At 40.6% G+C, this 24,967-nt stretch overlaps 1 protein-coding gene and 1 long non-coding RNA gene across 5 annotated transcripts in view; one reads left to right on the top strand and one right to left on the bottom strand.

Annotated features, from left to right (window-relative positions):
• Nucleotides 1–24,967, bottom strand: part of LOC131191200 (uncharacterized) — a 44,043-nt gene that overhangs the window by 14,006 nt on the left and 5,070 nt on the right. The gene's annotated exons all lie outside the window — the stretch shown is intronic.
• Nucleotides 24,452–24,967, top strand: part of SCAF8 (SR-related CTD associated factor 8) — a 94,891-nt gene continuing 94,375 nt past the window's right edge. For all 4 annotated transcript variants that reach the window (XM_058169014.1, XM_058169022.1, XM_058169031.1 and 1 more), the window contains exon 1: nucleotides 24,452–24,799. In XM_058169014.1, coding sequence (XP_058024997.1) covers nucleotides 24,683–24,799 — 117 coding nt within the window. In that variant the 5' untranslated portion in view covers nucleotides 24,452–24,682. The remainder of the gene's footprint in view (nucleotides 24,800–24,967) is intronic.

Here is a 24,967-nt window from a genome sequence, read left to right as displayed (position 1 = left end):
TTCTTTTTCTCTTCCTCACTTCTTTCTCCCTTTGGCTCTTTCCACCTTTTCTGTTTTTATCATCGTTTTTTCATCATTACTCCTCACACAATCATTTAATGTTTCACAATTAGTATTTTTTTCCTTTATCTTCCATAACACTCTCTTGCTCCTTCTTCATAGTTTCCCTGTTTTCTTGAGTCGATTCCAACACAGTTCCTGGTTCATCTGGTTTAAATTGTCCATAAGGTCCTGTAATTATTTCTTTTATTTCCCGCTTTAGAGTCATATGCATCCTTTTCATCATTTCCATTGTTTCCTGCGCCATTCTGTATTTTCTGGGTTATATTTCGCCTTCCTTAGTTATCAAAGTCAAACAGCTTGCAGACACACAAATCCTCCCCCAAAGTTCACACTGGTCTTATCACTTTAAAGAAAAAAATTTTTCCTCAACACGTTAGTTGTTGTAATTTTCCCTTCCGCCTGAGGGTGTCTTGCTCTAATCCACAATTCCAATCAACAATCTGCAAAAGTATCCATTTTGTTTTTTAAAACCAAATTTACTTCTACTTTTTTTTTTCCTCCAAAAGTTCAGTTTAAAGTCTGTGTTCAAATCTATGTCTTTTAAGATCTAGTCCAAATCCAATTTAACAAGGAAAAGGGAAAGTCAAGAGAAGCTTCACCAAGTTTTAGTTATAATTCCCCCAACTCTTCCTTTTACAATCCAAAAGGTGTTCTGAAATTTTCAAGCTTCTCCAAATCTATTTAAGGGTTTTTTTTTCCTTCCTTCTATTTTGGGTATCACAAATTAAATTCCAAAAAACCGAACTCCCTTTCAGGCTTTAGAGTTAGTATTTCCATTTCCTTTTGTGCTTGCTGTATTCACGTTCCTCTCTCAAGTTAGCCGCTGTTTCACCGCCGGGACACCTTTTACCAAATTAAAATTAGTTGAATTGGTATTCATTCACCCGGCTTCAATATTCCATCCAAATCACCGCTCCTGCTCAAAATCTTGATCCGGTTGCCCCAGCTTAATGGATGGCCGCTATGGCCACCTCCCCCGTCACCGAGTCAAAGAGTTTTCTCTGACCTTCGAGGAACTTGCCAGTTTTCTCTTGGTCTTCCGAGATGCCTCTCTCTCTTCCCCATCCCTACAGGATGGATCTGATCCAAAGACCCCTTGGCATCAGTTCATCAGCCCAGGATTCCGCAAAGCTTGTAAGAGCTCGCTATTCCCTGATTGTCTCGCCGTAACGCTTCCAGTCATCTCCCCTCATTAACATCTTCTTGTAATAAATTTCTGATACAGTTTGGCATACCAATCTCTTGACAGATATAGGCATCTCATCTCGAATCCTTGTCATTAACACCAGCGATTCCTTCACTTTCTCAATGCTTTGCATATGCCTTGACTTCATCCAGTGTATCCCTTGTGAAATATAATTTATTCATTTTGTTGGAAATACTAATGATTATCAATTCAATTTGAGGTATAGATATGTTATTATTAAACACGTGCTACACTTTAAGTGGCTGAAATACACTACTGCCTGCAGAGACCCTTTTTATCAGACCGTGAAAAGCAGGCCACACCTGGGGCAGCCCTGAGCACGCCTGTCACACACGCAGTCACATGTATCTACAGTGCATGCCCAGAATGCTAACTTTCTGGGACATGTCGTTTTCTTTATTGTTTTATCCTGTTACGTGCCTCTTTGATTGAATCTGCATTTGATGCATTAGTGCTAATTGATGTGATGATCCCCACATCTTATACACCCGTCCACTTTCTTAATTTTATTTTTTCCAGCCTTTTAATGCTACCCCTGAACCATTTCGGAAAGAGCAAATTGGGCTTTTGCAAAGTAGTATTTTTTACATCTCTGCAATGTAAAACATCCTAGAACAAAGAAACGGCAATGCCCAAATTTCCTTGCATTACAACAGGAAGCAGGTACTGGAACAGGGACAGGGTCTGTTTAATTTACATTGATAACGCCTTTATTCGCTGTGGTGCGCAAATAGGCTTTTTAATTAATTTTTGGGGCCTTCCCGCTGCTCGAACAGGCAACTGTCCAATCAGATATGCCTCTGGTTTTTTTTTTATTAGGCAGACTTGTGCTCAATTTGGCCAATGGAAAACCGATCTGAGGCATAGCAGAAATGTCATAGGCTGCTGCTACCAATTGTCGCCTCTACAAATACGGACCAATGAGAACGCTCTCTGGTGAATAATTAATACAGCACATTATTTTCAGTTGATAGGAATTGTGGGATGGTACAGACCCCTTGCTGTTACAAAACTTCTGAGTGAAAGGCATGTGGTTCCGTGGGTGGGATGGTTTGTGGTGATCTCACGGTACCCCTGTGGGAAAGGATTATGGGCAAGACAGAGTAAACCGGGACAGTGTTACACTACTTCTGGCAAATAGGATTGTGGGGCATAAAGGGCCAAGGGAAACATCATCTCACTGCTTCCGGTAAAAAGGACTGTGGGGCAGGTGGGGTGGAGGGGTATGATGTCACAGTCCTCCAAGGAATGGGGCAGAAGTGATGTCAAAAAGGGGTGGGGCTAAACCTCCTAGTAAAAATGGTATGTAAATGGTACCTTTCGCCGCGAACTTAAAACTTATTTATTCCGTATGGCTGGACTAGCCTGATTCTTATTTTTATTGGATGGGTTTTTAAAATTCTGTGATTTTATGGGGAAGTACGTTTTTTAATATTTTGGGCATTTAAATTAGTTTTTTAAGGGATGTTTTTAATTATTGTATGTATGTATATTTTATCTGCCTGTTCACCGCCCTGAGTCCTTCGGGAGAAGGGCGGTATACAAATTAAAATATTATTATTATTATTATTATTATTATTACATACTATTTCTGCAGGATCAGGGCTGGCTAAGCTTAAAGACTTCTCTGGTGAAAAGGCAAAGAGGATGGGGTTAGAGAAGAAGATATACCAGAGAATTACTTTGGCTTAATGAATTATGCAACTTGTGACAACAATAAAGTCCCTTATTCCTCAGCCTTTTCTAAAAAAGAAATCTGAGAAATTAGTTGTTAAATTTGTTTTTAGATCTTTCATTTGGTTTAGATTTTTCTTTCCACCATCTGTTCTGATGTCCAATTTGGGTCTTTTTTTGTTTTGTTTCTTGATCTATAACAATCTTTTTTCACATTCATCCTTAACAGCTTCTTTAATTTCATTTCGTAATTCCTCTGAGCTTCAGATCTTCAAAGTGATCTCTGATGTTCTTTTTGAAAATTGCGGAGATGTGCTCAAAATCATACCATAGAAACTGGCTGGTTTTCTTTTTCTGAGTCTTAGACTCAGAACATGCACACGATGAATTCATGATCAGTTCCACAGTTATTCCTGGGCCACATATTTATTGTTGTTAACCTATCTCTTCTGTTTCATTGTACAAATAACAAATGCAATTTGATTTCTATGTGCTTCCTTTGGCAATGTCAATCTATATAGATGTCATTTGGTTATTTGAAAACAATGTTAGCAAGTGAAGAAAGGATTAAATTGGCAGAAACTAATAAATCATTCTCCCGTTTCATTTCTGTATCCTGGGGCATATAGTCTAGCTATATTTTCCTCATTATTTCTATTCTGAGCATTCCAACCTGGAACCCCATGTAGCACATCTTGCTAGCATGTTTTGTCAATTTCAGATTGAGCGTGTCAGTTTCCTCTTCTTCTGCATCAGTGGTTGGAGGATAAACTTGGATAGCCATTATATTAAATAGCTGTCCACAAAGTCTGATATTATTCAGTCATTATTCAGTACTGTCTGTCGTATCTTTCCTGACTACAAAGGCAAAGCTGTTCGTTCTGTGTTTGTCATGTCCTGAATAGTAAACCGTGTGATTTTTCTCACTGAGTGTCCAGTTCCAATCCATTTTAATTTGGGATGTCTAACATGTCAATGTGTAATCAATACATTTCATTTGTCACTGCACTAAGCTTTTCCATATCCATGGCTTCTAACATTTCATGTTCACAATGTAATTCTGTCTTTGCAGTTTCTAATATTTTTTTCTTGCATAGCAACATCCGTAACTAGATACAGCAAAGGCTTTAATTTAACTGCTTTATAAACACCATTAGTACTCCCAAAGATCCTCAGCTGTTCCTTAGTAGCATGTTGAATGTCATATGATTTGAGTGCCCCATCATCCAGCGTTATATCATCAATCACTTTATCTAGCCATGTAGTTTTCTTGTTAAAATAGCCGTGGTGGTGCAGTGGTCGGAATGCAATAGTGCAGGCTAATTCTGCCCATTGCCAGGAGTTCGATCCTGATCGGTTCAAGGTTGACCCAGTCTTCCAACCCTCCAATAAAAGGAGGATCCAGATTATTGGAAGCAATATGTTGACTCTGTAAACTGCTATAAAGCACTATGAAGTGGTATATAAGTCTGAGTTGCTAAGTCTAAGTACTATTGTACTAGGTACTAAAATACAAGAGTAGTCTACTTTTGCCTTCTCCCACCTGTATGAAATGATGCCTTTGCTTTTGTCATAAAATAACTATCCACCTTCGGAATCTTCCTTTGTCACAGTTGCCTGATATAGGAACCAGCTAGTTATACCGGGCAGCTGGGATGGCTTTTACACCTTGGTTGACCTTGCTGGGAGAAACCACTCTTGGTCTACACCAAGGATCTCAAAACTCGCATTGTCATGGCAGCATCATGTGACACATCAGGACTTTTCCCCCCTTTACTAAACTGGGTAGGGGCAGGGCCAGTAAGTTTGACAGCCCTGCTCTACACTCCATGTTCTTTGCTCATTCCTCCCAGGATCACAATCCCCCCCATCCTACAGAAGATGAAGACCGAGGGGGGAGGGATAGGTTTCTGAAAACTAAAGTTACCAGGTTATAAGGCAGAGAAAATGACATTTTCTGTGGAACTTCACATGTAGGTTTCACCTCTATCTATTTGCAGAGATTTCCAAGACCTGATTAAGAAGTACCCTTTCTGGACCACTGCTTTTGTTGGAATGTAGCTGCACAATCTTTCCTCCTGGATAAGTAACCACAATATAGGCAATCTCCCTTTTCAGTCCTTTGTTCAGAGATTTTTTTAATAGTATGCCATTATAAGCCAAGTAGTCCTGGAAACAGCATCCACAGTTCTACAACACCCTGTACAAAGCATCCATTGGAAAGTCCGTTGAGAGGCTAGAGACTAAAATACTCTGGTTTCTTTTTCTGCAAAATCCTCCAAATATATTTTGTTTTTCTTTTTGGCCTTTTAATACGTTGATGAGTAACAGCAGTTTAAGATCTCAGATAAAAAGATTTCCCACCTCTTGCAGTCCGACACCTTTTTATTTATCTATCTCTATCTCTGTGGCATATAGTTATTAGTGGCCTGGCCTGGCTGCAGTTCTGCTGCTGTGAGTCAGCAAATGTTTGGGAAGAGCCTCTGTGGCTCAGGCTGTAAGAAGCCTGTTATTAAACACAGCTGCTTACAATTACTGCAGGTTCTAGTCCCACCAGGCCCAAGGTTGACTCAGCCTTCCATCCCTTTATAAGGTAGGTAAAATGAGGACCCAGATTGTTGGGGGCAATAAGTTGACTTTGTATATAAATATACAAATAGGATGAAGACTATCGCTAACATAGTGTAAGCCACCCTGAGTCTTCGGAGAAGGGCGGGATATAAATGCAAATTTAAAAAAAAGTGTGAGGAAAAGGGACTCAGTTGGGGCCTTGAAGGTTAGTTGTGCTATCCTAAGGGCTGATGAGTTGACTTGGCTAATAGCCAGGGCCATGGTGGGAAGGTATTGGTTCAGTCTGATATCATTTGAGTATTGAGTACTAGAACTTAGAGGGGACACCTGCACCTTCAGTTGCCGGGTGACATGCTGCCAGTCTGGCCCAAAATTGGAGAAAGATTGCATGAAACAAGAGTGTCTAAAGACAAAAGTTGGAGAGTGAAGTTATGTTCGCGTGCAGAGCAGCGGTGGGTTTCCAATATTCTTACCACTAGTTCGCGTGCACGCCTTCCATGCATGCACCTGGCCTTCTGCGCATGCGCTTTACTCACTTGTGCGTCTTCCACACATTGCCTCAGAAACATCCCTAAATAGGACGTCATAAATCCTGGGCGGCGGGAGGCAGCAGGCCCACCCACAATCTCCACTACCAGTTCGCCTGAACCGGTACGAACCGGCTAAATACCATCTCTGGTGCAGAGTAATGGGCCGTTCCTGCTCAGGAGAAAGAGAACAAAACGATCCATGGGTAGCTTCCCTGAAGGAACGAAAATGAAGACCCAGAAAGAAGACATCTTCAAAACAGAAAGGAGGGACCCAGGTGGCTATAGACAGCATCTTCACCTTTCAAGGACCAAAACAAGGAGGGACAAAGCCCTGGTCTCTGAGGAAGGACTGAGCCGAAGACCCAGAGAGAAGTTCTTCCCCCAATAAAGAAACAATGGTCTGAGCAGATCCAGGAGAAAGTCAAGCTGTTTTGTGTTTGTGCCCACCCGAGCCAGAAAGTGACTCGGACAGTGAGGGGGAAGGGCCATCAGGACTTACCTCTGGAGCACCGGCTTCCCTGGCTCAGCTCCAGGAGCCAGAGGCAGGCCAGGTGGAGGAGATAACGAGGCCTTCGTCCCCTGACTCTTTCCCCCCACCCGCCAGGCCATGCCTCCAGACCCAGCTGATGGCAGTCAGGCCTGGCTGGACCCTAGGTTTCGTAGGCAGGAACAACAGAAGCAGGGGTGGGGCAGGCGTAGGAAGTGCTGAGTCATGGAGCCACGCCCCACAGGATATAAAAGCAGCAAGGGCTGTTAGACCGCTTCGTGGCGAGCAAATCAACTGCTTAGAGGGAGAATTAGAACTGAAGTCCTGTTTGTTCCTGGTTTCCTGGCTGACTCATCGCATCAAGAGAGATAACAGAGACACTTGGCAGACGCTCGCTAGTTTGCTGCCAGAGCTGATAGTTGCCGGCTAATTAAGTCATCGCTCATGTCTCCCAGACTGCGGAGAGGGACAGAACAAGCTGTGCTGAGCACACTATAGTGAATTCAGCTGTTTCCTTTCTTTTCACTCTCTCTTGATAAGCCCAGAAAGGGGAAAGGAAGCAGGCGAGTTAGAGAGGGTTAGCCTTCGAGAGAGTGACCCGGAAGGAAACTATGTGAAAACCCCATCCCCATAGGTAGGTTGTAAATACCTATTGTAAATACTTTCTGTAAATGGCTTCATTGTAAATAGTAAAAAGTATCAGAGCCTATACTGTCTTATTTTGTGTGTCAATTGCCACCCTTTCAAACCAAAATACGCCTCTAATTCAAAAAAAAATAAAAAATCCTGTCACAATGAGACTATCTCAATGACAGAAATTGAATTTAGATCATTTTACGTACAAAGCAGTGAAAATAATTTTAAAAAGGATCCATCCATCAATTTAAAAAAAAAACCAATTCAAATTATTTGAGAAGTGCAACAGCACAGGCCATCGACCAATCCTGTGTACTCTATCAAAGACTCATTGAGAGGAGCTTGTTTTGATAAAGGGCCTTTACAAACACTAGTGAAGAAAAAAAGGCAGGAGACTTGGACATGGCATTGGAACACTCAAAGTTCTCAAGCTAAATCTCAGCATTATTCCAGAAAAGGGAAAAAAAATGTATCTTACCCCTGGAATGTTGGAACCGTTTGCTGGATCCAGATGGACGTTGCTGTGGTTTTGCAAAAGCGAATGTGGCTTTGCTTAAAGTACTCTAAACGGATATACGTTGGATGACCCTTAAAAACAATGCAAAAACTGTAGCTGGTCCAGAAGGCAGTGGGTTGCCTCGGGCCTCGTATAGATTAAAGAGAGTTGATCAGTTTTGATTTTCCTGCATTGGAAATCAAATCTCTTTTGAACCTAGTTTCCAATCCTGCTGCAAGCTTTTAAATCGCTTAATGGTTTTAAGCTGAAATCTCTAATTGAGTCAAAGATGCCTTACGATATTCTGGTACTGTCATTACAAGTTTGCAGATTTATTTATGTATTTCAGGTTATATGCTTCACTAATCCAGAAGGACCCTAAAATGGAATTGATCGCATATTATGCATTTAGATAGGACTTTTGAGAAAACTCTGGTTTTAAAATAAGTAAGGTATACAAGAATTTCAGTATTGCATAGTACAGGCAGTCTTCAACTTACAACAGTTCATTTAGTGACCATTCAAAGCAGTGGTGGATTTCAAAAAAATTTACCACCGGTTCTGTGGGTGTGGTTTGGCGGGTATGGTAGGGGAAGGATATTGTAAAATCTCCATTCCCACCGCACTCCAGGGAAAGAATATTGCAAAATCTCCATTCCCTCCCCAATCCAGGGGAAGGTTATTGCAAAATCTCCATTTCCTCCCCATCAGCTGGGACTCAGGAGGCAGAGAATAGATGGTCAGTCAGAATTTTTACTACCGGTTCTCCGAACTACTCAAAAACTCCACTACTGGTTCTCCAGAACTGGTCAGAACCTGCTGAAACCCTTTCCTTTTCTTTTTATGTATTTCCCTTTCTTGACTTATGACCATTTTTCACACTTGCAATCTTTGTAGCAGCCCATGATCATGTGATCAAAATTCAGATGCTCGGCAATTGTTTCATAGTTATGACCATTGCTGTATCTCCGGGTCATGTGAACCCCTTTTGCAACCTTTTGACAAGCAAAATCAGTGAGGAAACCAGATTCACTTAACAACCTTAAGTTAGTAACAACCTTACTAACTTGTCGACAAAAAACAACAGTGGCACGGTCGTAAAATGGGGCAAAACTTAACAAATGTCTCACTTAATAAATTTTGGGCTCAATTGTGGTCGCAAGTCGAGGACTATCTGTATTATCTAAATATGTCGTGCACTTGGAAAAAGTTGCTGAATTCTCCTTTGGCTCAAGAGTGACAGTTTTCTTTTGCATTAAAATGTAACTATTAGATTGATAAACTTGCAGAACACACATGCCCTTACCCTATTGTGTTATCCTCTGCAATTCCTTTCTATGAAGAGATGTCTCATTATTCACGGCCTTTCTGCTTTTTATAAATGCGTTGTGATATTTATATCCCTTTTATTTGTATTTCCTTGAGAATTCACAGGGGAGGTAATGGCTTTCATATTTTATGAGGGTATCCTGTTTCGAAGTGGGAGGAAATAATAGATGATTGGGCAAGATTGAAGGATATTGGATCATCCAAATGAAAACTATGTACTCTTCTTCGTTTACAGTTGGGATCAATTGTTTCCAAAGAGAATTTGAGGCAATTTCAGTGTTTTACCATGCAGAAATTATATTGAAGTTCTACAACTATTAGAGCTATGCAAAGCTTCAGGATGAAGATTCCCCAGTTTCAGAACCAAATTGTATTTGGGGGGAGACTCATTACATCAAACTGGATAAATCGATTCAAATTGTCAAATTCAGAATGAATCTTATGATTCAAATTGTGTCAGAATCATGTCCCAATTTTTCTAGATAAGATTAGAAAGTCATTTGTCCTTGGTCCTTTTTTGAACCAATACAGATTCCACCACACACACACACACCCGCCCTTTGTATCCTTTTTCTTCCCTGTACATTTTTGGTCCCTTTTCATCTTTGCACGCAATAGAATATTGCTGTTTCAAAACAAGCAGCGCCATCTAGCGAATTCAATAGATATGCTTTTCTTATATGTGAATACATCAGACCTATCAGATAAAGGACTTGAGTTTTAGATTCCCCCCCAACCGCCGGCTTTTATTACTTTTATAAATAACTCAAGATGGCAAACATACCTAACACTTTCCTCTTCTTCTTCTTGTGCCATATCCGTCATCGGACGTTGGCAATTCTATTTTTGTCAACAGCTGTATGAAAAAGTGCTGCTGAGTTTTGCCCAAACCAGTCCTTTAGGTTTTGAATCCATGATGTTCTTCTTCTGCCTGGACCTCATTTGCCTTCAATCTTTCCTTGGAGGTTTAAGTGAAGGATGCCGTATTTTTCTGGGTGTCACATCACATTTTGTTTTTGTTTACATTTATACCCCGCCCTTCTCCGAAGACTCAGGGCGGCTTACAATGTATAAGGCAATAGTCCAAAATATTCTAACTTTCGCTTTTTAACGGCTTTGATGATTTCCCTTTGCTTTCCCAGGCGGCTTATCACCTTCTCCTTTGTGATTTTGTTAACTTTCCTCTTAGAGAAATATATCTAATACTCCTTCCTATTTTTTAATTTATATTTATATTGCAAGTACTATTCATTTTATTTATCTTTTTTAACAAAAACAGTCTCAACTAGAAAAAACATTCAAAACTTTTTTTTCATTTGAGGATAGCTCATACCACCAGTGTTTCTACTTACCTTAACACAGTAGCTGAGAGCTGGTGGTCTTTACTCTTTGCAGATTTCTGCTGGTGTTCAAAATATCTCAAACAACATCATTTCTATGTTTGCGAAATGTAATATTCACAGATTATGAATCAATCAGTATTCATTCTCAATCCCCAGAGAGCCAAGAGAAAAGCACCGTCATCCGATCAACATCTTGACATCCGAGATGGCAAAAAGGAAATGATAGCCAACCTCCTTTCCTGGCAGAATTAAATACAGCTTCACATAAAAATGGATTTCTGGTGATTCCATAAACAAAGGCATGCACTGTTTTTAGCCTTCAAAGGAAAACACTTTGCCATTGCTTCCTTCCAGGATTTTTTTTAAACTTTTGAATCTAGCATGCAATTAGTTTTCTAATCAATGAATTGGAATCAATAAATCAACAATTGGCTACGTGCTTCCACCTCCTCTGATGGCTATTAGAGGTAGTCTCCAGGGTGAAATGCTACCAGTACAGGTGAACCAGTAGTAAAAAATACTACCGGTTCGGGTGAACTGGTATTTCCAACAATCAGCTGGGTGATGATCAGCTGTGACACATAATTTATATTAGGTAGAATCATCGGATTTCCTGCTTTCTAGCTAATCTAAATCACGTGGCACAGCGGATTCCCCTTCCCCCCGCTGTTCTACTTACCTTTGCAGACTGGGAAGGCTACAAAATGTTCCTTTTTCGCACTGCACAAGTGAGCCTCAGGCGCGCATGTGCGCGCAAAGCATGCACTCGGTAGCAGATTAACAGAATTGGTAGCAGACTTCAGAGGATTTCACAGCTGGTAGCCTCCAATTAATATTCCTATGCCATTAACACCCTCTTCTTATCATTTGAGTACTTTGTATAACTTTATGGTTATTTCCCTTCCTACCATTTCAGACCTATAACTCAGAATGGTCAGGGTGTTTTAACCATGTCATGACATTCTTTTAAAGTTGTCACGGAATGAACACCACATCAGGTGTCCCCAGTGTTATGGGTTAAAAAAAAAAACAACTTTGTGGCCTTTAGCCTCGCTGTTGAGGATGCATTGTTCTCATCCTTAAATAAGAACTATCTGACATTCAAAGGTGTATAAGCAACATTCTGCTAGAATTCTGTAAATGTGAAGCGGATTACAAATGAACAGGGCAAAAAGGGAATCAAAAGAACTTTTCTGTCCCTGCCAACCATTCATTCTTTGGTCATATCAACAGCATTTCCTGCCAAGTCAATGACACAAGCAGAAAGGGTTTTTTAAAAGTCAGATTCTGTTTAGCTGGAAATATAGCTAATTGTAGCTAATTGTAATATAGATACTAGAAGAAATAAGCACCTGATTTGTATTTATTGCCCAGATACCTAATCCTACAGTCTAATCTAGACCTAACACTGATTTCACATTATGCTGATTTCACATTACAGTAAGAATTCAAGGACAAACATTCAAATTTACAATGCCTAGATAAGAGGTGTCAAACTTGCCGTGCATCACGTTGCTGTCACGTGACATATCGTGATTTTTTTCCCCCTTCGCGGGACTGGAGTGGGCATGGCCTGCATGTGACGCATCCTGTTTTTCCACTGCATTTAAAGATCCTGTAAAAAGCTTTCCTAGCTGAGGAACTCTGGGAGCTGAAGTCCACAAACCTTAAAGTTACTAAGGTTGGAAACCCTTGATCTAAAAAATATAAATAAAATAAAATAATAAAATAAAATACTTGTGCAGCTTTCTGCGATTTGGTGTGTTTCTGTAGTGTTTCACTCTAACTACACAAAAACACAAAATCTCACAGCTGTATGTGGTATTTTCTGTGTGTGTGTGTGTGTCAGTTGTGTTGTGTTGTGTATGCAAAGTGTGAAAGTTGGTTTTTGAGCTTTTTGTGGCTGTGTGAGGTTTCTGCTTGTTGCAGGGGCCATTTTGGGTGAAGTGCAGCTGTTTTTACATTGTGTGTGAGTCAGTTGTGTTGTGTTGTGTTGTGTGTGTGTAAAGTGTGAAAGTTGTTTTTTGGTATCTCTTATTGTTTTATATACTTTGTTTAGTATTTTTATTATTTATTGTTATTGGTCACGCCCACCGTCATCTGACCACCAAGCCACGCCCACCAATTAAGCCATGCCCACAGAACCGGTAGGGAAATTTTTTAGATTTCACCCCTACCCTGGTTTGGCCCCATGGGAGTGTGACAATCAATCAGAATACAAGCTCAAATTCAAAGCCCAACAGAGGGCATAAAACCAAGGCACTCTCAGCATCTCTGCCCTTTTCTGCTCAGGAACTCAAGCCATGCGATCCTGTTCATCAATAAACCTTCTTTCCAAGCAACTTCCATGAATCCAGTGTCTTTGTCCCTACTAGGAACTGAACCCAGAAGGATATTTCTTCCAACAACAATTAAAAATATTTCCCCAAAACTATACCTTGCATTACAATGATTATCTCATCAAAATCATCCTACAGTACCAGGTTCCTCCATTTTTACAACTTTTATCTTTTAATAACTGATTTGTGCTAGTTTGCTATAGGATTCCTCAGTATTTTCTTGCATTGCCTCTGTTGTAAATTTGTATGTTGGTAAATGAAATTTACTACTAATTTACCACTAGTAGTAATATACTAATTTACCACTAATTCTAGTAGGTATGAACTTGTCAGTTATTGAGTTAAATCTGAGAGTTTACTCAGCAATATCCTTTTTGAATACCACTGTATCTCCATCTCTCTGGCTTCCTCCTTGGCTCTGTAGCCTTACCTGGCTAATGTGAATTACTCACGGTCTATCTCTGCCCCCAGCCCCTTTGACCTTGCCAGATGTCCCTCCTACTAGAATAGAATAGAATAGAATAGAATAGAATAGAATAGAATAGAATAGAATAGAATAGAATTTTTATTGGCCAAGTGTGATTGGACACACAAGGAATTTGTCTTGGTGCATATGCTCTCAGTGTACATAAAAGAAAAGATACGTTCACCAAGGTACAACATTTACAACACTTAATGATAGTCATAGGGTACAAATTTAACACTTAATGATACAACACTTAATGATAGTCATAGGCTACAAATAAGCAATCAGGAAACAGTATCAGTATAAATCGTAAGGATACAAGCAACAAAGTTATAGTCGTAAGTGGAAGGAGATGGATGATGGGAATGATGAGAAGATTAATAGTAGTGCTGATTTAGTAAATAGTTTGACAGTGTTGAGGGAATTATTTGTTTAGCAGAATGATGGTGTTCGGGAAAAAAATGTTCTTGTGTCTAGTTGTTCTGATATGCAGTACTCTATAGCGTCGTTTTGAGGGTAGGAATTGAAACAGTTTATGTCCAGGATGTGAGGGATCTGTAAATATTTTCACAGCCCTCTTTTTGATTCGTGCAGTATACAGGTCCTCAATGAAAGGCAGGTTGGTAACACTGCTACTACTGGTAGTTGTGGTTTCGAACTTAGTAGAACTTCTAAGTCCTTCCACCACATCAAAATAGTAATCCCCTGGAAAGGATATCTACATAATACCATAAGTACATGGAAAATACATCTATAATTAAAGATGCTAAAAGTTTTTTGTTGTTGGTGGTGATGGGTATGAGGGTTGTTTCCTTATTTCTTTGTTTCAGGTCATTATCTTTATCTTTGCTCCTTTCAGTTCCTGAGATCCATTAGCAAATTGCCTCACTTAAAAAATATATTCACTGAATAACAGCAAGTGGTTCACAAAGAATAGCAAATGGGTGGTGAAAAACTTTGTGGAAGCCTATCTCCATAGCAATGTACTAAGAGATCATTAACTGCAGCAACTGATTTTATATCACCTGTTATCACATGTTCTGCTTTTTAAAATAAGCATTAGCCATTTTTCTATTCAGTTTTCAAGTTGACATGGCAGGAAAGAGCGATGGAGAAAGAGTAACTGCCCAGCAGCTCTACACATTGCTGTTTCTTGCAAGGCAGATGAAGACTTTAAGTCCGGATCTTCAGCAGAAACTGCTACTGTACACAGCAGAAAGGGGCATAGCTTTCCTCTTCCCCGAGATGCTATAGAAGGGGCTTGGCAATACAGGTAGCCTTTGACTTATGACCACAATCGAGCCTAACATTTCTGTTGCTAAGTGAAACATTTGTTAAGTGAGTTTCGCCCCATTTTACGACCTTCATTGCCAGAGTTGTTAAGTGAATCACTGCAGTTGTCAAGCTAGGAACATGGTTGTTAATTGATTCTGGCTTCCCCATTGACGTTGCTTTTTATTTGATCTTAGAGAATCAGAAAGCTAGTGATTTAATGCCTGGGATGGGGGATGGATCAGATATAAGTGAATAAAACTAGAATGTAATCAGAAACACTCCTACGCTCTGCATCAACTGATCCAGAAAAAGATAGACAAAATCTAGACTAGTGTCTTCCCTTAATAACCAGATTTTTGCAGCTTGTTTTTGTGAAAATTGGGGGACAGAAATAAAGAGCACCTTTGTAGAGGAAAAATTGATGATATATTCCATACTACTAGACTGCACCCTCTCTAGGTAATACACAAAGGACTTGGCTACCTTCAAAATAGACTTCCTTGCTACTTCAATGAATGAGAAAATAGTAATTTATAAGGTGGCATCTTGCCATACTGACTCCACCAAGAAGGAAGATCAAATTGCATCCCTGCTCAAGTTCGGATATACATCACAAAATTGCTGAACAGTCAATTTTTACTTTCATCCGCACTAAAGGTTTTCCTGTCCAGTTTTGTCTGACAATGGGGCATGGTGCTCATCTCCGTTTCTTGTCTGAGAGAGCCAGCATTGTCCAAAGATATTTCCATGATCATATGACCAGCATGGCTATATGTTCCCATCAAAGCCAAAGCCAAAGCCAAGCAATGTCGGCTGGCAGCCCCCAGGGGGAGGGCCTTCTCTGTGGGGGCTCCCACCCTTTGGAACGAACTTCCCCCTGGACTTCGGCAACTGCCGGACCTTCGGACTTTCTGCCGAGAACTGAAGACCTATTTGTTTGTTCGCGCAGGACTGGCATAGGATTTTAATAGGATTTTAATTAGTTTCAATGTTTTAACATTTTAAATTTTGGGTTTATTTTAAATGTTTTAATTCGGCCATCTGTAAAATAAGTTTTTTAAATTATGGTTTTATGTGTACCCTGTTGTTGTTTTTATCATGGCTGTAAACCGCCCTGAGTCCTTCGGGAGAAGGGCGGTATAAAAATTTAATAAATAAATAAATAAAAATAAATAAAAGTGGTACCTATTAATCTACTTGCATTTGTAGGCTTTCAAACTGCTAGGTGGGCAGGAGCTGGGGCAAGTAACAGGAACTCATCCTGTTGCAGGGGCTCAAGTCTTTCCAGCTGACCAGCTCAGTGTCTTTAACTGCTGAGTCATTGTGTCCACTTCATCCACACTATGCTTCCTTAAATGTACACAGTTGCACACAGGACAGGACAAGAATACTGGATTAGGATAGGATAGGATAGGATAGGATAGGATAGGACAGGACAGGACAGGACAGGACAGGACAGGACAGGATAGGATAGGATAGGATAGGATAGGATAGGATAGGATTTTTTATTGGCCAAGTGTGATTGGACACACAAGGAATTTGTCTTGGTGCATATGCTCTCAGTGCACATAAAAGATCCTCAAGAATTCTAAGGTACAACACTTAATGATAGTCATAGGGTACAAATAAGCAATCAGGAACTAATCAATATCAATATAAATTGTAAGGATACAAGCAACAAAGTTACAGTCATAAGTGGAAGGAGATGGTGATGGGAAGGATGAGAAGATGAATAATTAATTACTCTGCAGGGGTGACCTACATCATTCTATCCCATCTCCAATAACAATATATGACTACCTAGCAGCACTGGCATAAATCATCATCTGCCATAATTATGCATAATGATGCCCAACTAGTTGACAATAGCTGACCTTGGTAGGTCTCAAAAAGCTAAGCAAAATAAGTACTTGGATGGGTTACCACTATGAAATATTAGGACAGTATGTTAAACATGAAAGCTAACAGAGGAAGGCAATGGTAAACTATTTTCAAGTTTTTGCCAAGAAAACTGTACGGATGAATCTGTAAAGTTACCAGAAATCAGGGTTTACCTGAAGGAGATTTCACTTATAATACTGCTGCAGGATAACTTGAGAACAGACTGAGTTAGGAACATTAGAAATTTACTGCACTTTTACAGTGATTTGGGGAATCGTGTTTTTCCCCCCACTCCAGCTGTTGATTAGAAAAGGTTTCAATTTTCTAGATAAGCCACAAAGCACACTGAATTCTCAGATTAAATGGATGACAACTTCGGCTTCCTGGAAGCCTTTGCTGACAAGCTGTATTAGAATGTGCATTATCTTTTATCTTTAAAACTGTTATAAACAAACAATGGTGGCAGGATTCAGGATTCAACACAAGAAACCAACCAAACTACTTTTTTGCTTGTTTGTTTTGTGCACTCGGCCAGTAAATAATCAAGAAGTACTATTCTTGGAAAAGGTGAAAAGTGCTTAATATGCCAAAAGGGTATCTAATTGAGAAGTCCTTGGTGCTCCCTGAGCGTTTTTTTCCCCTCACTGAGAGCAAAGCTCACTGCTCACTAGCACAAATGATGTTACCTAGTTTGAGTATTGAGATGCCTACAAGAAAACAACCAAGTTCAGAGAGCACCAAAGACTTCTGATTTCAACCCTGAGCCAGAGGTGGGTTTCAGCAGGTTCTGACTAGTTCTGGAGAAACGATAGCGAAAATTTGGTTACTTCGGAGAACTGGTAGTAAAAATTCTGACTCTCTGCCTCCCAAATCCCAGCTGATCAGGAGGAAATGGGGATTTTGCAGTAAACTTCCCTTAGATTGGGGGGGGAATGGAGATTTTACAGTATCCTTCCCCTGCCACGCCCACCAAGCCATGCCCACAGAACCGGTAGTAAAAAAAATTGAACCCCACCACTGCCTGAGCTACAAATATTTTCCTTTATTGGGATACATAATTCCACAAGTAGGCTAATGTGTATGTTTGGATGCAAATGTAGAAGTTATGGGTCTAATTTAAACTAAAATACAGGTAGTCTTTGAGTTACAGCCATAATTGAGCCTAAAGTTTATGTCGCTCAGTGAAACATTTGTTAAATGAGTTTGCTCCATTTTACCTGCCACAGTTGTTAAGTGAATCATTTTATTTGTTAAGTTAGTGATACAGTTGTTAAGTGAATCTGGATTCCCCAATGACTTTCCTTATCAGAAGGTCTCAAAAGTTGATCACATGACTCCAAGATACTGCAGCTGTCATAAATATGAACCAGTTGAAAAACATCTGAATTTTGATCATGTGACGATAGGAATGCTGCAACGGTTGTAAGTGTGAAAATGATCATAAGTTACTTTTTTCAGAGCTGTTGTAACTTTGAAAGGTCACTAAAAGAACTGTTGTAAGTGGAGGACTACCAGTATTATATATCTCAGTCTGCTGTTATTTAGGTTATACCCGATGGACAATTTTAAAACTCTGCTAATCCATTTAATAGTTATTTAAATGTGTCATTTTTGATTGGTGCAGGTCTCATTTATTCTTTAAAGGAACATTTTCTCAGGACAGTTTTCTGCAAAACGGGGTATGTGTCCTTCTATGCAAAAAAAGATGGAGCTCTAGAGAAAAAGAGTTAATGTGTATTTGCTCAGCTATCACAGGAGAAATTTCTTGGAACTTCAAGGTCCAGGAGAGGGACTATTTAATATATGGGAAATTAAATCTCTTATATGTAATTTACAATTTAATCCCAGACAAATTAAATGCTCCTGTACTCCTTAGAGCAATAACTTTAATTGAAAATGCCAGAAAAATTGTTTCCTTCCCGTCATTGCTTGAAATGAAACAGCAGCGGACTTTATTTAATTATTAAGGTTTATATACTGTCCCATTGAAAAATTATTTTAAATCGTTTACAATCTATAATACCATTTTATGACCCATGGTCTTCTGTGCGCTTTCAAATTACTGAACTCCAAAACTGAATTAGGTATAAAACTGCTCTCCCTCAAAATCAAAAGTGTTGATATGATTACATAACGCATTCTGATATTTCCCTAAAAGAACTGATTCCTCACTAATTGATTCTCTATGTATTTTAGGAGAGAGAATTTCTGCCTCTGTAACAAAAGGAAATATTTTAATGGATGCATCTTACAGCTCTCTTTCTCAGAGCTATTAAATAAATCTCTTATTCCTCCTTGTCATTCTTGCTCTGAATTATGGAATGGTAATGCCTTTGCTTATCTCCCAGTTTTTATGTAGATAAATCAACAGTTTTCATAGTTTCTTCTTAACAAGAAGTGTTGTTTTTTAAATGTATATTCATTCTTTCATTGCAGTTTTGAAAACCTTTAGTTCCAGTATAGACTGTACTGAAAGAAAGGCATTTTTAAGGTAATAATAGCCTTTTTATGTGAGATTCAATACAGTATACGGTAATAAACATTTGCTTGCTGTCCACAGTGATATTCACTAGATGGTGCTGTTGTTTTCCAGATGAACAATTTAAAATATTCTGTATTGCCTTCATCAGTATCCCTAATAGTATTGTCTAAATCAGGGGTGTCAAACTTGATTTCATTGAGGGCTGCATCAGGGTTGTATTTGAGCGAGGGGAGGGGGGCATGGTCAGCTCAACATCACTCATGTCGGGGTACCTGTAATGGCCCCAGCACTCTGTCAGCAAAAACAGGCTCCAGAGCTCCGTTCTCTGGTTTTTGGCTGCAACAGCCTCCTATGGCCCTCCGGAGCTGTTTTTGCTGGCAGAGGCACCGTGGGCCGGTCCTTTGCTGTTTCCAAGGCAGCCCCGCGGGCCAGATCTAAGCACCCACAGGCCGGATCTGGCTCCTGGGCCTTGAGTGTGACACTCCTAGTGTAGATCTAAAATAACATAAAATATTGTATTTTATATCAGTACAATATATACCCAGTATAATATTAATGATTAAGATGGTAAACTAGAACTGCCGAGATCCAGGTTTAGATTCAGGAAGATGTAAGCTACAACAATCATTCTCTTAGCCCAGCCTACTTAACAGAATTGTCGCTGGTGTGTGTGTGTGTGTGTGGGGGGAAATTAGAGGCAGTATTATATAAGAAAAACAGGATACAAATCTAACAAATAATCAGTAATTATTTCTTTCTTTTTACGATCCTGTAATCCCTTCTATCAGGTTGGAGTCAGGACGACTGAATGGAGCTGATCATTAACTGGCTAGATTGCCCTTCCTGATGCCTACATGGAATTTGCAGCAGATATTTTCTCTTTACGCTCTGATAGAGAAAAATCTATCGCTGCCTAGGATTGAATTCATAACCTCCCAAGTGTGAGACGAATGCCTTCACCTCTAGGCCACTCAGCAAATAAACAGTAAATAAATGAAAGTTAAGGATTTTTCCCATAGATTGTCAGTAATCTATTCAACAACCATGAAAGATGCTCTTATATTATTCCCCTGCTGCAGACAGGATTGAGTGAAAGAGGTTTGCCTGTAAAATTGACAGTATAATCTTTATTTAGGAAAAAAAGACAGATGTATGCAATACACTGTATTCTCTAAAAAACCTATTTACAATCCTGCTGAGCCCTTAATTCAAGTAGGAAATGAGAGTTGGAAAATTACTCATATGACAGTAAAGCATTTATCAACTGGATGATCCAAAAGAACACTGTTAACTGGAATCTACTTCTTAGACCAGGTCTGATTTTTATGCTATTTAGCTATTATTCTATTATGGCATAGAATACAGGTAGTCCTCCATGTACGATCACAATGGAGCCCATCTTGCTAAGTGAGACATTCGTTAAGTGAGCTTTGCCCCATTTTATGACTTTTCTTGCCACATTTGTTGAGTGAATCACTGCAGGTGTTAAATTAGTAACCCAATTGTTAAGGGAATCTATTTTCTCCATTGGCTTTGCTTGTCAGAAAGTCACAAAAGGGGATCACATGACCACAGGACACTAAAACCATCATAAATGTGAGTCAAGCGTCAAGCATCCAAATGTAAATCATGTGACCATGGAAATGGTGCCATGGAGGTAAGTCTGAAAAATGGTTATAGGCAATGGTAGGTTGCTCACGGTCGCGCAAACCAGTAGTGGCGGTGGCAGAAGGCTCCGCCCACCCACTCAGACACCATCAAAAACACTCTGCGCACAAGCAGAAATAGCATGTGCACCCACACGTTACCGAAAGCAAACCGGTAGCCTTGGGATTTGAAACCCATTATTGGTTATAGGTCACTTTTTTCAGTGCCATTGTAACTTCAAATTGTCACTAAGGGAACTGCTGTAAGTTAAGGACTACCTGTATACTATCTTGGCTGGCCAAAGGTAATTTGCTGGTCCAGGCAGATGTAAGATAGGACTCTTTACTCTGTTTATGTACAGAAATCAGTTGGGCTGATAACTGGATCTTATGTTACTAGTAGTATCAAATGACTTTTTCTTAATAACAATAGAGTAGCTGGAAGTGCATCTGATGCATTTTCAAGTGGGACAAACAGATGATTATCCAGATGTTGATTTGCTGAATGTCTTTTAGTCTTAATGTCTATGGGCAGTTGAGAAGGAGGTTTAAAATTAAATTTCAACTGCAGTAGGAGGGCCACAAGTTCCTCATTTCTATGCTTTAGTTGCATCCCATGCTTTTGGCCACTCCTTAAGTACCATTATCAATCAACTATAGTGAATTAAAGTGATGCCTAGTTTCTGATGAACAATTTACTGGGTACACACCTAGAACTGACTTAGCTAGAGTTCAGCAGGTGGCAAGCTGAGTAGAAGGGGCGTGCATAAGAGCACAAACGTGCCTATTATTCCCTGTCCTATTGTTCCTCTTCATTATATCCAATTAATACAGTTATTACATACTTATGCTCATATATATGCTTATATGTTATATAGTTATTTCATGTTAATGCTTATATACACTGTTATGACAAAAATAAAATAAATAAAAAAATAGAATCCATCCCGATGACCACCTGAATACCCAGAAGGGTCCAGGGCTGTTGGGTCAGCTTCAGATTTTTTTTTAATTGAAAAAAAGTAAATTAACTGATTGCTATGTTTTGTTTGGTTTTATTAAATTTTAGGATTGTATTAACAACCCTTCCCCAAATTAAGGCTACACTAGATATGGAATCTCAAAGTTTGCAGAAGGGAAATGTGGCGGAGGATGAGAACACATTTAGAGACTTCGGATTTTTGACAGATTTAAGCAAAAACAACCAAAATATTTTACCAAAGGAGTAGGAGAATTACTCATATGACAGTAAAGCATTTATCAACTGGATGATCCAAAAGAACACTGTTAACTGGAATCTACTTCTTAGACCAGGTCTGATTTTTATGCTATTTAGCTATTATTCTATTATGGCATAGAATACAGGTAGTCCTCCATGTACGATCACAATGGAGCCCATCTTGCTAAGTGAGACATTCGTTAAGTGAGCTTTGCCCCATTTTATGACTTTTCTTGCCACATTTGTTGAGTGAATCACTGCAGGTGTTAAATTAGTAATCCAATTGTTAAGGGAATTTTCTCCATTGGCTTTGCTTGTCAGAAAGTCACAAAAGGGGATCACATGACCACAGGACACTAAAACCATCATAAATGTGAGTCAAGCGTCAAGCATCCAAATGTAAATCATGTGACCATGGAAATGGTACCATGGAGGTAAGTCTGAAAAATGGTTATAGGCGATGGTAGGTTGCTCACGGTCGCGCAAACCAGTAGTGGCGGTGGCAGAAGGCTCTGCCCACCCACTCAGACACCATCAAAAACACTCTGCGCACAAGCAGAAATAGCATGTGCACCCACACGTTACCGAAAGCAAACCGGTAGCCCTGGGATTTGAAACCCATTATTGGTTATAGGTCACTTTTTTCAGTGCCATTGTAACTTCAAACTGTCACTAAGGGAACTGCTGTAAGTTAAGGACTACCTGTATACTATCTTGGCTGGCCAAAGGTAATTTGCTGGTCCAGGCAGATGTAAGATAGGACTCTTTACTCTGTTTATGTACAGAAACCAGTTGGGCTGATAACTGGATCTTATGTTACTAGTAGTATCAAATGACTTTTTCTTAATAACAATAGAGTAGCTTGAAGTGCATCTGATGCATTTTCAAGTGGGACAAACAGATGATTATCCAGATGTTGATTTGCTGAATGTCTTTTAGTCTTAATGTCTATGGGCAGTTGAGAAGGAGGTTTAAAATTAAATTTCAACTGCAGTAGGAGGGCCACAAGTTCCTCATTTCTATGCTTTAGTTGCATCCCATGCTTTTGGCCACTCCTTAAGTACCATTATCAATCAACTATAGTGGATTAAAGCGATGCCTAGTTTCTGATGAACAATTTACTGGGTACACACCTAGAACTGACTTAGCTAGAGTTCAGCAGGTGGCAAGCTGAGTAGAAGGGGCATGCATAAGAGCACAAACGTGCCTATTGTTCCTCTTCATTATATCCAATTAATACAGTTATTACATACTTATGCTCATATATATGCTTATATGTTATATAGTTATTTCATGTTAATGCTTATATACACTGTTATGACAAAAATAAAGTAAATAAAAAAATAGAATCCATCCCGATGACCACCTGAATACCCAAAAGGGTCCAGGGCTGTTGGGTCAGCTTCAGATTTTTTTTTAATTGAAAAAAAGTAAATTAACTGATTGCTATGTTTTGTTTGGTTTTATTAAATTTTAGGATTGTATTAACAACCCTTCCCCAAATTAAGGCTACACTAGATATGGAATCTCAAAGTTTGCAGAAGGGAAATGTGGCGGAGGATGAGAACACATTTAGAGACTTTGGATTTTTGACAGATTTAAGCAAAAACAACCAAAATATTTTACCAAAGGAGTAGGAGAATTAGAACAAATAGAGAAAGGAAGATCTTCTAGTTCAGCCCTCTGCTCAAGCAGAAGAATCTGTACCATTTCAGATAACCATTTCAGATAAGCGGCCAGGAGTGTCAAACTTGATTTCATTGAGAGCCACATCAGGGTTGTGTTTGACCTTGGCGGGCAGGGCAGGGCCAGCTCAATGTCAATTGTGTTGGGGAGCACCTGTGGTGACCTGAGTGCTCTGCCAGTTAAAATGGGCTCCCGAACTCAGTTTTCGGGTGCGACAGCCTCCTGCAAAAACCTGCTCTTCCAGCAAAAACGGAGCTCTGGAGGGCTGTATGTGGCCCGAGCTCCATTTTCACTGATAAGAGGCACCGCAGGCTGGTCCTTTACTGTTTCCAGGGCGGCCTGTGGGCCAGGTCTGAGCACCCCACCACCACATTGAGTTTGACACTCTTGGTCTAGACCAGGGGTCTCCAACCTTGACAACTTTAAACCTGGAGGACTTCAACTCCCAGAATTCTGGGAGTTGAAGTCCTCCAGGCTTAAAGTTGCCAAGGTTAGAGACCCCTGATCTAGACTCTTCTAAAAAACCTCCAGTGACGGAGCAAACTGAAGGCAAACTGTTCCACTGTTTAATTGTCCTGTTAGGAAGTTTCTCCTTAATTCAGGTTGCTTCTTTCTTTAATTAGTTGATTAGGAGATGATACATAACCCGTGCTGACCCAGCACCTCCTGGAAAATAAACCCTACTGATCTCAAGCAAGAGCAAGCATCACTTTCCGAAGAGCTCCGTTTAATGTATTTCAGCAAGGCAGGCTTTCTTTCCTAGACATGCAACTTTTCAGTCAGATTCCTCGCGTGTCCGCAAGCCGTTTAATCTTCGAATAGGCTCAACCGCTAAAATAAAGCCATGGGACTCCATTCTCTTTCCCAATTTTGCCCGTCTCCCCCGGGTCTGAATTGGGGGGGAACGACAGTCCCTCGGTGCTGCCGTCTCTCACTCCGCTGCAGTACCGCCGTTCTCCTGCGAGGGGAGTTCGCTCTCTGGCCGAGCCCTCTCTAAGGGTACCAGGATAAACCACCCTAAAAAAAAGACACTCCGCCCTCTACCTCGCTGGCGGCCGCCGCGCCTCTCCACGGCTCGCGTTCTGCCGCTAAGGAGCCGCTCTGGCCCGCGCGTCTCGGCTGCTCTCGGAGGGAAGTACGCCGCTGCGAGCCAAGAGCCCTCCCGCCCGCCATATTGGTGCCCGCGCCGCAGCTATTGCGTGTTTGTCCCTGCAGCGCCAGCCGAGCCAGCCCTGGGGCGGCCCAGCGGACTAGGGAGGAGCCCCCCCTTTTCCCGACCCGTCCGCCGCCGCCCCCTCCCCCCCTCTTGACCCCGTCCGCTACCCCGTCATGGCGACGAGGCCCGGTGGCCCATGAAAGAAGCCGACCGCCGTCACTCCAGCGGAGAACAACCCCCTTTCGGCGCGGTTCTAAAGGCTTTTTCCCCTCCGCCACACAACATGGAGGCCGTGAAAGCTTTTAACAGCGAGGTCTGTCTTGGGACTCTTTTTGAGGAGGGGATGCGGGGTTGGGGAAGAGGTTGTCGTCGCCCGAGATCGGGGAGAAGGTGCGGGGGGGGGGGAGGGTTTGCTGCGGCTGCTGCCATTCTTCTGCAATACTACGGGGAGAGAGGCCTAGATGCCGTTGGGGGGTGGAGA

Source organism: Ahaetulla prasina, chromosome 1, assembly GCF_028640845.1.
Source record: "Ahaetulla prasina isolate Xishuangbanna chromosome 1, ASM2864084v1, whole genome shotgun sequence".
Taxonomy (NCBI): domain Eukaryota; kingdom Metazoa; phylum Chordata; class Lepidosauria; order Squamata; family Colubridae; genus Ahaetulla; species Ahaetulla prasina.
This window is presented reverse-complemented; position numbering and strand designations above follow the sequence as displayed.